This window comes from Megalobrama amblycephala, linkage group LG13 (assembly GCF_018812025.1).
Source record: "Megalobrama amblycephala isolate DHTTF-2021 linkage group LG13, ASM1881202v1, whole genome shotgun sequence".
In the NCBI taxonomy this organism is placed as follows: Eukaryota; Metazoa; Chordata; class Actinopteri; order Cypriniformes; family Xenocyprididae; genus Megalobrama; species Megalobrama amblycephala.
The window spans coordinates 28,548,793-28,560,694 of record NC_063056.1 but is presented as its reverse complement, the minus strand read 5'-3'; the positions used below and the strand labels follow the sequence as shown (position 1 = coordinate 28,560,694).

The window sequence follows — 11,902 nt, the reverse complement described above, 5'->3', positions numbered from 1 at the left end:
ACATGAACATAGGATATAACATCAACAGAAGCTTTTTATCGAGTCCCTACATATTAAAATTTGGGCTGTCGAATTAACACGTTAATTTAATGAATTAGTTATGAGGAAAAATAACGCTTTAATATTAACATTGCATGCGCGCCCCGCCCCAGACCTATGTATTTCATCTTACATTTCATATAAAGTTTGGTGACAAACATGAAGCAGGGCAACAACTCACTGCATGATGGAGCCTATAGAATGCAGTTAAATGCCCCTAAAATTCAAGATATCAGGGCAAATTCAAGATATCATGATATAGTTCAGCATTATCATGAGTAACAAGCTCAATTTGGAACTTTTAAACCTTTTTGTCATCCTAACAACCTACAGAGTGTTGCGTAATGAATTGCAGCAGAGCAGTGCAAGAATTTCAAATATTGGGGGGGACAATTTGGCCATTTCTAATTATTGGTGGGTGTCCCCCTCAGTGTCTATGGTGGTTATGGCCTGGCTTGAGGTATAATTTAAGAACGACGTAGAGTTAAGAAGGTTTCGGGAAATCCAGCCCTGTTCAGTAAATAAGTTAATATTGTGATATATTTTAAACACAATATCTTCTGCTTTTGCTTAATTTGGCCGATGAAAATATTACCTATAAGCGTCTCTGAGCAACACACGGTGGTGTTTCATTTTTGAATGAATCCGCGTTTTGAGCGAATCAATTGGGTGAACCAATGATTCAATGGCCCATTCATAAAAAGAGCCATTTATTTAATTCCTGAACGAATTAGCCTTTTGAACAAAACAAATGAATGAATGGCTCAATGACTTAATCATTTAGACATTACTGCCACCTAGCAGTTTTAGTTTTTATTCAGAGTATCATTTCATTAAAAAAAGTATTTCATATTTCCATATTAATAAAAAAAAAAAAAAACATTAAAGGTATAGTTCACCCAAAAATGAACATTCTGTCATCATTTATTTGTATAATAAATTCTGTTGAATCAAATAAAATATTTTTCTCAAACTACTTTTTGTAATGTCTATTTATTGTGTTTCTCATTTTACACAATGATGACTTTAAATTATCTTTTGGAGTGTAATTTCTCAGCTAAATTTGACATTATATCAATTTAAATACTTACAGTAGATTTCTAAAATACTTGAATTTGTAGCAATATTAGAATATTGTAGCAGTAGAAATATATTTGGGACACATTCGGTGCCCTGACATGCTTATTGCAACTTTTAATGGTTTATATATTATTAAGTAGCCTATATTGTATATAAAGGTAAGGTATGATGTTTGATGTTGTAATGGGTTCTAAATAATGCCATAACATTCAGCTGCTTCTAATCATAAATAAATAAAACATCATTTGTTTCTTTGTTCAAAATGATGGTTTAGCCTCTGTGTTTTAGAGGTAACCATAGAGATTAGCTGTTGTCAGGGATGGGCAGTAGCCTATTTATATTTCAAATACATATTTCAAATATAAAATACTTGATGACATCATAAAAATGCGGCTTCTGATTGGTGCCTCAGAAGTTTGCCCAGACTTGAGATCAGAACAGAAAATTGATCCATATTGAAGAAGGTGGTCAAGGTAAGAAACGTGCAGGCTGCCAGCTTTCCATCATTTTTTTGCATAAATTGCTATAATTTTTAAGTAAATGTTCTTACTACACTATTAATGTGTATGTGTCCTATACTTCTATGGCTCTCAATAGATTCAGTGGTTGGAGTTGGGTTAATACTCCTTGACAAGTTCTGTTGCTACTTTCTGATTACATTTCTGAAAACATTTAAAATAAAAACATATTGGTCATTTAATAACTGTGAATATTTGATCTGTTAACTGGTTGCATATGTCATATTTCTGGCAGAGAAAAGCTGTTGCTATCAAACATTGCTTACTTAATCAACTGAGTCAGTGTAATGGTGAAGGGATAGATCAAATAGGCCAATTGATGGATTTTTTAAAATACAAAAATACAGTAGTTTATTTTAATACATCGTGTGTATTAGTTTGTACGGATGTTTTCTGACTAGTTGTTTTTTTCTGCGATAACAGCTACACTTCCTGAAAAAAAAAATCCAGAACACAAAAGTAGATGTAGATCTACGTATATGAGCAGTTATGCAGGAATTGAGAAACATCCCCGCGTCTAGCCTATTATCATAATACTACAATTTCCATAGAACTCATTGTTGCGGTCTTCCGGATTGACCAGCTGATAGCTACTGTAAAATAAGCGACCCCTGTTAATGTCCATTCCAGGGGTGCAGTGATTTGGATTGTGATACAAAACAAAAACTGTGAAATTATTTATTTCCAATAATCACAAGTTGTATTTCACAAATACAACTAGCTAAATCAATAAGGAGCTTATCCTTCTCCTGCATGTGCACAGACACACAAACTGGAAATTACGCGCGACTATGAGTCACCGAGCAAGGATGAAAGTATCTAACATTCACTGTACGGTGACGCCTATTGCATAGCATGACAGCAGCTTGATAAATCATTATGCTTGGAAAAAGTTACAAACAAACTTATCAATGAAGTTCAAATGATAAACGCCTCGTACAGAAGAGACAATGACAACGACAGCTGTCTTTTTTGGTAAGTGCATTTTATGTGCATGCAGTGTCGGCTTCTTCCCCAGAATGTAACCTGCGCCTGTACAATTTTCTTTTCCTTTCATTCGAAAAATCTCAAGATTCGTGATATAGAAACAGGGTTTCTGTCACTATGAAGCATGTTATAAATTAATATGTAAATTAACTATGAAAAAAGGAGATATTATAAATGTGGAAATGTTTTTATATATAGCCTATATATAAAAAATTATATGCATATTGAGTTATTTTTTGTGTGTTACTTTGGGTACTTTTCCCCCTCAAAGGTGCTCTTTTCCTTCTAAAGGGAATTATTGCCAGTCCAAACTGCACTGTGTCAATGTTGCAGAACAAATCTGTTAATTATATCATCTCAGAGCCGACTGGTCCTGGCTGCATCCCCGAATGGACCTCTGCTGTAAGCACAGCCAGTTTCTTTGTTCTTGTGTGTTTCCAAACTTTTTTTTCTAGTGGAAAGATTAACCATATTTCAAATATATTCATACATTGTTTGGTGAGCAGAACACCGTGCTTGTTGATGAGGAGGGGAACATTTACCATGCAGTTGTTTTGCATGCTGAACCACAAAGGATTCTCACCATTGACTGTCAGCACAATGTCACATATCATAAGGAATGTTTGGAACTTCAGGTAGGCCAGTGAAAGATTTCTTATCATTTTTATTTACTTGTGTAACTATAGACAACACCATCTGTGAATATAATGAGGATAATGTCCGTGTTTATATGAAACATACCAATTCCACATAACGATAACTGATGATGGCCACTTTTTAGTCTAAAGGCCCTATTTTGGCTGAATCCCAAATGACACACTTCTATGCACTTTCGGTCTTATGGACTTACAATGGTTGCCGCGTGTGCGTCCGTTAAAGGGTTAGTTCACCCAAAAATTAAATTTCTGTCATTAAGTAGGGTACTCACCCTCACCCGTAAGACCGTCGTTCATCTTCGGAACACAAATTAAGGCCTATTTTTGATGAAATCCGAGGTTAAAGCGCGCGAGCAGGCCATCTACGGGAAATATCGGTTTCCACCAAAGCATTTTTATCTTTATGCCCACAATAATAATCTTTTACATTGCAGTCCTTTTATTTTTGATATTTGGCATGTTTGTGTGCTGCTGCGCTTCTGTGTGCATCCCAGCAAACATTTAGACGTTTAATTTCCGTTGATGTCAATCCAACACGTCCAGTCATGGTTGAAAAATACTTCTAAAATGAAAGTTGAACCGACGTCTTTGACGTAATCTGGCCGTGAATTCCACGTCTTTTCTGCGCGTCCCTGGACGTCTAAAGGTGTCACTCACATGAACCGATTTAAAGGCGCTCTAAGCGATTTGACGCGTTTTTAGGCCCTTTTTTTTTTTTTGTCACATACCTCAAACATCTCCTCACTATGCGCTAGCTGCCTGTCCCCTGAACACACTGTAAAAAAACGCGGTCTCTGTAGTCGCCACAAGCTCCGAAAACTGCAATAAAAACAAACTGGTGCAGCCTGGACCACTTAACATAATAAACATGCTCCAGCCAATAACCGAAAAGCAGCGTCAATACGCAAGCTACTTACATTTTAAATGCGCGTTCATGACTGTTTCAGGAAGCACGGAGGGGAGGGCCAGGAGGCGTAGGAGGAAGGGTCTAGCTAGCCTCTGTTTTGTTTGACAACACTTCGAACGTCAACAGGAAGTTACTCCGCTCAGAATCGCTTAGAGCGCCTTTAAATATGTTTTTAGTACCTTTATGGATCTTGAGAGAGGAAATGTCATTGCTCCCTATGCAGGCCTCACTGAGCCATCGGATTTCAACTAAAATATCTTAATTTTTGTTCTGAAGATGAATGAAGGTCTTACATGTGTGGAACTGTATGAGGGTAAGTAATAAATGACTTAAATAAATTTGGGTGAACTAACCCTAAACAAGAAAATAACAAACGTACAGAATCATAGGTAACACACGTAACTATTTTTAGAGTCTTTAAAAATTCTCACACTCTTCCTGGAGTGATTCATGTGTTCCACCATTGATGCATGAGTCAGAGCTGCAGCAGTACATTGTTTTCCCTAACAGTCTTGCATTACTGTTAAACAGCCATAACTCAAACAAGTAAACAACAAAAAACACTGGATTATGGTTAAAGGGTTAGTTCACCCAAAAATGAAAATTCTGTCATTAATTACTATTTTTGATAAAATCTGATGGCTCAGTGAGCCTCTATTGCCAGCAAGATCATTTCCTTTTTCAATGCTCAGTAAGGTACTAAAAACATATTTAAAACAGTTCACACATTTTACATTGTCACATTTCAAACTTACGCAAATCTACTTTTTTTTTCATCAGCTATGATGTATTCTTTAAAGGATTGTGGGTCACTCTCTGAATCCAATCTCTTAAAAGAAGATGTAGACTTGCCAGGGTCCAGATTGCCAGCTATTCGCTGAAGTTCATCTTTCAAACCGAACAGCATGGAAAACACCTTCCTTTGGAATACTGAAAGAAAAATTCAGTGCATTAATACCTGGACACATGACTACATAAATTTATAAACTGAATGTGACACTTTGTGTTTATGCAAACAATTATACATACATGCAACCCCAGAGAACTGCAGACATGTACAAACGAATGCATTTTTAGGAAATGTTCGGTGATTTTTACCGAAAAACTTTTGGCCAGGGACACGATGTTGCCGTCAGACCAGTGTTTGCTGGGATATTACTAACACGATCTTTGAATAACAAAACAAATATTGCGCCATTTACTTTAGACCAGGTTTCATTTGGTCAATGGTGCAGTCTATTACAGTTGCCTCAAAATAGTAACACGGCAACAATGCGCCTGAACAAATCTTGTATTCAGACCAGCATGCCAATGGGCGCACAAATGGGCGCAAATGCATTTGTTATTTAAACAACGTGGTGCAGGACGTGAAAATGATATCTGCACTGGGCTGAAACTAGCAAAAACTAGCATTGTGCCAGGTGTATGATTGGGCCCTAAATGTCTTACCTGAATGTGCTACATTTTTTGCCTTAGGTTTCTTTGGTGGTCAAATGCAACTGTGAGTACTGCTTCTTTCTATTCCTTAAAAACATAAAAAATAAAAATACAGCTTGAGTCTTGGAACTATTTTAGCACTACTCTCTGGCTGCCTGATCAGTGAGCAACACTGTGATTTAGATTAATTAATTTGTTTCATTTAATAATGTTAATTTATTATTAAATGGCCTTTGTGAGCTATTGGAAATGTGCAAGATTTGATACATTTTTTCATTATTTTTCCCATTTTGTTCCCCAGATAAGTGTCCCAATGCACCTGTAGCAAATGGTGAGATAGACTTTCTTCAATTTCTTTATTCATTTTATTGAATATTGTCACAGAAGCACTTACTTTTTGTACACTTTTCTCTTTCTAGATACAACCTTGGTGAAGCACCCAGGAACAGGCAGAACTCACGTTGTGCCGTTTGTTGTCGGTGGCATTGCTGTACTACTTGGCTTTGTTCTCATAACAATCATCATCTGTAACAAGTACAGACATGTAAGGTATGAATTATGACTTTACATGATGTCATTACCATTTGTTTTCAGACTAAGTTGACACATTGACATTAGATATACAGTAGACATTTTTATAGTTAGCACAGTTTCTTAACCTAGTTTCAAACAAAATTCTTTGTTTTCAGGAAACCAGTTAGTGCTGTGTAACAGCTAGAGAGCTACCTGCACTGGGAAACTGCTTTATATATTTTTGTGGGATAGAGAATCAAAATCCACTTTAGTCAATGCTGACAGCGTTGTTTATTCTGTCTCACTACTGCCTATTGTGTTTGAATTTTCCAGTCCATCAAAAATGATAGTTCCCACACCAGAAAGGACATTTCCAGCACGAAGAAACACTTACAGCCACAGGTGCAGAAATGAAGGCGGCGATAGGCCTACATGTCAATGCATAAATGAACTTGCCTTGCAGAAAGGAGACATGCTGTAACACTGAACTGAATGCTGTAAAATATTTTATATTAAAAATTGCATTACCTTTTTGATCCTAATTTTTAATTCTAATTTTTACCAAACCACTTCTGCACTTCAGAGCATTGGCTTTCATAATTTTATAAACTTGCTAACTTTTCTGTCTTTATAACCTTGTTGTTTATCTTTTCTGCAAAATAAATAATTTTGTGAAGCTTTTAAAGTCCCCCTGTGGTGTAAATCAAGCTTTTAATGTTGTCTATGTGGTGTTTTTAATATGCTTTAAAGGTGCCCTTGATTCAAAAATTGAATTTACCTTGGCATAGTTAAATAACAAGAGTTCAGTACATGGAAAAGACATACAGTGAGTCTCAAACTCCATTGTTTCCTCCTTCTTGTTTAAATCTCATTTGTTTAAAAGACCTCCGAAGAACAGGCGAATCTCAACATAACACATAACTCATGTTACGTAACAGTCGGGGTGTACGCCCCCAATATTTGCATATGCCAGCCCATGTTCCCAACATTATTAAAGGCATTAGACAAGGGCAGCCAGTATTAACGTCTGGATGTGCAGAGCTGAATCAACAGACTAGGTAAGCAAGCAATAACAACAGCGAAAAATGGCAGATGGAGCAATAATAACTGACATGATTCATGATAACATGATATTTTTAGTGATATTTGGGAATTGTCTTTCTAAATGTTTTGTTAGCATGTTGCTAATGTACTGTTAAATGTGGTTAAAGTTACCATCGTTTATTACTGTATTCACGGAGACAAGAGCCGTCACTATTTTCATTTTTAAACACTTGCAGTCTGTATAATTCATAAACACAACTTCATTCTCTATAAATCTCTCCAACAGTGTGTAATGTTAGCCGTTAGCCATGGAGCACAGCCTTAAACTCATTCATAACCAAATGTAAACATTCAAATAAACACTGTACTTACGCGATTAGACATGCTGCATGATGAACACTTTGTAAAGATCCATTTTGAGGGTTATATCAGCTGTTTGAACTTTCTTTATGTTGTTTAAGGCAAGCGCGAGCTCCGTGGGCGGAGAGCACGAGCAATTAAAGGGCCAGCAGCCCTGAATCGGCTCATTTATAATGATGCCCCAAAATAGGCAGTTAAAAAAATGAATTTAAAAAAATCTATGGGGTATTTTGAGCTGGAACTTCACAGACACATTCAGGGGACACCTTAGACTTATATTAGATATTTTTAAAAAAAAGTTCTAGGGCACCTTTAAGACAAACCATGTGCAAATTCATAAGTCAACACCATTGCTGAGTATTTCCTCTTTAAAACTGCAGTGAACCAAAAAAGGTCACCAAACATGTAAATGTGTGATCGACAACGAGTGGATCTCTGAACTGGTGTGAGTGAGTGGAGGCAGGGCTAATGTGCATATTCATATAACCTCTTATACTAAATGAGGCAAGGGATTTAAGCTATTTTAAGTCATGAAGAATTTTTCAAAGGTGAATCAAATGTGTTTTTTGAGCTTTTTGCTTTGTTTAATTTCTGTGGTAATATTTATAAGCATATCTGTAAACCTCAGAAAACTCCCCATTAGACTGTTCTTTAGATGAGGGGAGCAAATTAGAAAGCTAATCACTGATTCACTGACCTCAATGACACTTATTCAACTGAAACACTGAAACCACGTTACTAAACATACATACATACAGTATATGCATGACGAAATAGCCTACTCAGAACAGAAAACTGTCACGTAAGGAAAAGAATGAGGCAGGGGATGACCTCAATAGCAGGTCTTTGTTAGCAGGGTGTAGACAAGGCATAATGCGTCATGTGTGAGTAAACACAGGGAGTTACGATAAGGCAGAATAGAAAATGAAAGTACTTTCAGGTGATTCAACTGGAGAATCCATGTCAAATAAATGAACAATCAGCACAAATATGTCTTGCAAACTTTGGCTGTAGCTGTATGTAATAGGCCTAGGGCCTACAAATAGACAGCAATTGTACAATAAAAAAGAGATTTAAAACAGTCCAATTTTTAAATACTTTGCGTAGTTACAGTTTTTGTCTGCCGATATGATGACAAACAAATATATGGAGGATTAAATACACGTTGTGTGCGATGTCTTTCAGAGCATGTGCAAGTGGGTACTGTTGGTACCATACGATTTAAGTCAAATAACATTTTTAAAAAAACAAATTGTTTTAGTCCGATTGAAATTGACCTTTTAAAGTGCATGTAAAGTCACTTAATTGACAGACAGTCAGTGCTATTTTCAGCTTCTCTCTATCTGCTACAGATAGCTAAATCTATCAGGATAATTTTACAGGGAGTTCCTCAGGCGCATATTCATTTCTTTCAAAAGCGTCATTTACAGTTAGTTACATACAGGGATTTCCCAGGGCCAGATGTGGCTGAGGCACATTGCAAGAAATGATATTCAAGCTAGCTAATGTGCTGCAACAAACAGGACAGAAACTAGACACCTATTTCATAAATCCTCTTTCCCTATTTACGTAACTAATAAAGAATAGACTACCAGTGACAGCAGCAATCGTTCTCCCTCCACCATGTTTATGGCCTGTCAACATGGGAACTTGGGTATCAAAATTATCCCCGAGCTTCCCAGTGGTAAATACGATTTGAGAGGGCATTCATGTCCAATTTTTAACTAGGAAACTCATATTTAAGATAATTCCAATAGCACATACAGGCAGCATTATGTGCAAAATGTAATGTTTTCGGAGACTTAGGCTAATTGCATGTTATTTGCAATTAAATGAAAATATGCCTACTTTAAATTTATATTCAAAGCAATTAGTTGAACTGAAGGGTTTCTTTTACCCATTTTGACAACATTTTGATCTTTATATGTAGGCTAATTTCATAATTATGCTACTTAATATACTATTATCTCATTTCTATTGAACCTAGTTATAATCCTATTTCTATTGAACCTAGCACTAGTTAAAATAATAATCATTTACATGTGCTTTAGTATGTTAGTCAGTACATCAAAATGAGTGTTTTTTTAAAGCACAACAAAAGATGATTAAAACATAAATTATTTAAAATGTACTAAGTAAAACTAAGCCTACTAAAGAAACAGTCATAAAAGTGTACACTTAAGTGGCATTTCATTTCAGTAATATATTATGTGCAAGTACACACACACACACATATATATATATATATATATATATATATATATATATATATAGTTTTAAGATTTGAAGTACACTTAATTGTGTATATTTAACACAATGAAGAGTAATTCTTCATTAAGTCAGAGAAAAGCATTCATTCATTCCAAGAAAGATGATGCTGTTGAACTCACAATGACTAAGCTTCCACACATTCCTGTAAACTCTGTCATCGCCATGGAGATGTCCAGCTGGAATGCAATGGAGGAGGAAAATAGCAGTAGAACTGGTTTGGTATGACTTACTTCTGAAAAGAACTGACCACACCCCATAGGAAGTAAAACTGGAATAACAGTGCAGGGTGAAAATACTGAATTGCAATTCAAAGATTACCCCTGCTCCATTTTGAAGACTTCATACATTAATAATTAATATGCATCTATTGTCTCTAAAAGTGCCTCATATGTTGTGTGTATTATAATATATGGGTAATGCATACTAAAAAAATTTAATGTATTATTAAACATCTAAATTCAAATTCATTTCAGTTCTGTAGAAGGCAATCAGTCATTAATTTCTTGGAGTATTCTGTTTCTTTTTGTCACATTGCAACAAATCGTCCACATCTGAGTTATGATCTTACTCATCTTGTGAGAAAATGAGGAAATGAAAACCACAATATAGGCCCTGCAACTCATGCAAAAAGTGCTGATGTGCCATACTCACATTAACAATTGAACATGATTTTAATTTCAGAATTACAAGTATGCTGAAAATGTCAAGGTTTTTCTGTCCTGGAAAAAAAGAGAGAGAAAAGGATGAAATTCATGGAAAAGTACTTTGGCGTAATCTTATTAACATTATTTAAAAAACAAATATTAAGTAGTGTGACAGGTTGGTCGTGAAATACTCATAACTGAAAATCTACTTGAATATAGATACGTGCAATGCACAAGTTGAACAGTACAAATAATCAGATAAAAGTATGCATATCCAAGGGGAGGGCTCCAAGCTCGGAATTTTGGCCTGAACCCTGAGTACTCCCCCGTATCTCTGGTTAGGACAGTAACCACGCGATATAGGCCTTGGTTAAGCAATTTGATTGTGTTCTTCCCAAACTTTGTTAATAAAACATAGTTTCAAAATGAGTGTGGCACACTGGCATATAACCCCACAGACAGGAAGCAAAAATAGGAAGTCTCTTAAAATGACATAATTTGACCTTTAATGAAATAGCAAAGTTTGTTCATGTTGTCAAATGTAAAAAAAAAAAAAAGAAAAAGTGAGCAATTGCTTTTGCTTCTACATAATGGAGTTGTGATGCCATCTAGTGGTGTAATAACAACATGATACGATCCAGAAACGTACCTCACTTCACATTCTTATTGTGTTTTTCACCATGGTCAAGCAGTTCTGTCTGTTGTGTTTATGTGTACATTTCACCCTCAGTGGGTCACCCTCATCTGAAAGCCTAATGATTAAATATTTTTCATTGCATAAAGGTTTCAAAGTCTACATGATGTGATATTAAGACTTGAGTGAATTTAGTGAGGTCTCTGCAAATTCTTCACTAACACATAACAAAAGATTGTTTCTCTTTTAAGGTTCAGACATCTAATGATACACCTATGTACTATATGTAGGGCTTTCTGACACACTTATTCAAGGTGACTGAGAAATGATTGACCCACTTTTCAGTCTGCTTTTCACAGAGAGGGCAGAACAAATCCTGAGGCTCATAAATGTGAGTATGCTCAAATGACATGCTTAAAATGTTATTGAAGTTAAAAAAAAATGAAACTCTATCGATTTTACTGCAAGGCAGACATTTGTTAAAGTATACATTAGGCCTATCCGTGGGTTAAATTTCATTTTGCTAAAGATGATTTTATTTGCCCTTTAAGTGTTTTATTGTCTTAAGCTTCACAAAAATATGTTCTTAGAACATTTTGCTGACGTTCCCATTCAGTTAAAACACAATTTCTGAACGTCTTAAAACACTTTTTTTCTTGGTTTTGCAAAAGTAAAAAAAAAAAAAAACATTAAGGGTGAGTTTCATTTTATAATTTTGCAAACTGTTATATGCGAAATTATTCTTTTGATTAATGTCTTAATAATTCCTTTTTATTAACCTCTTCTTTATGAATTCTAGTCATTGATAGCTA

At 35.4% G+C, this 11,902-nt stretch overlaps 1 protein-coding gene across 2 annotated transcripts; it reads left to right on the top strand.

Moving 5' to 3' along the window:
* The first annotated feature begins 1,970 nt into the window (after positions 1 to 1,970).
* Positions 1,971 to 6,801, top strand: LOC125243616. 2 transcript variants are annotated; one of them, XM_048153391.1, is made up of 7 exons: positions 1,971 to 2,612; positions 2,896 to 3,026; positions 3,131 to 3,259; positions 5,664 to 5,688; positions 5,926 to 5,955; positions 6,044 to 6,173; positions 6,471 to 6,801. In XM_048153391.1, the coding sequence occupies exons 1-7, from the start codon at positions 2,588 to 2,590 to the stop codon at positions 6,616 to 6,618; spliced, it is 618 nt and encodes a 205-aa protein (XP_048009348.1). In that variant the 5' UTR covers positions 1,971 to 2,587; the 3' UTR covers positions 6,619 to 6,801. The 2 variants fall into 2 exon arrangements, with proteins under 2 accessions (XP_048009348.1, XP_048009349.1); XM_048153392.1 differs by having other exon boundaries at positions 1,973 to 2,612; positions 2,916 to 3,026.
* Positions 6,802 to 11,902: the final 5,101 nt, after the last annotated feature.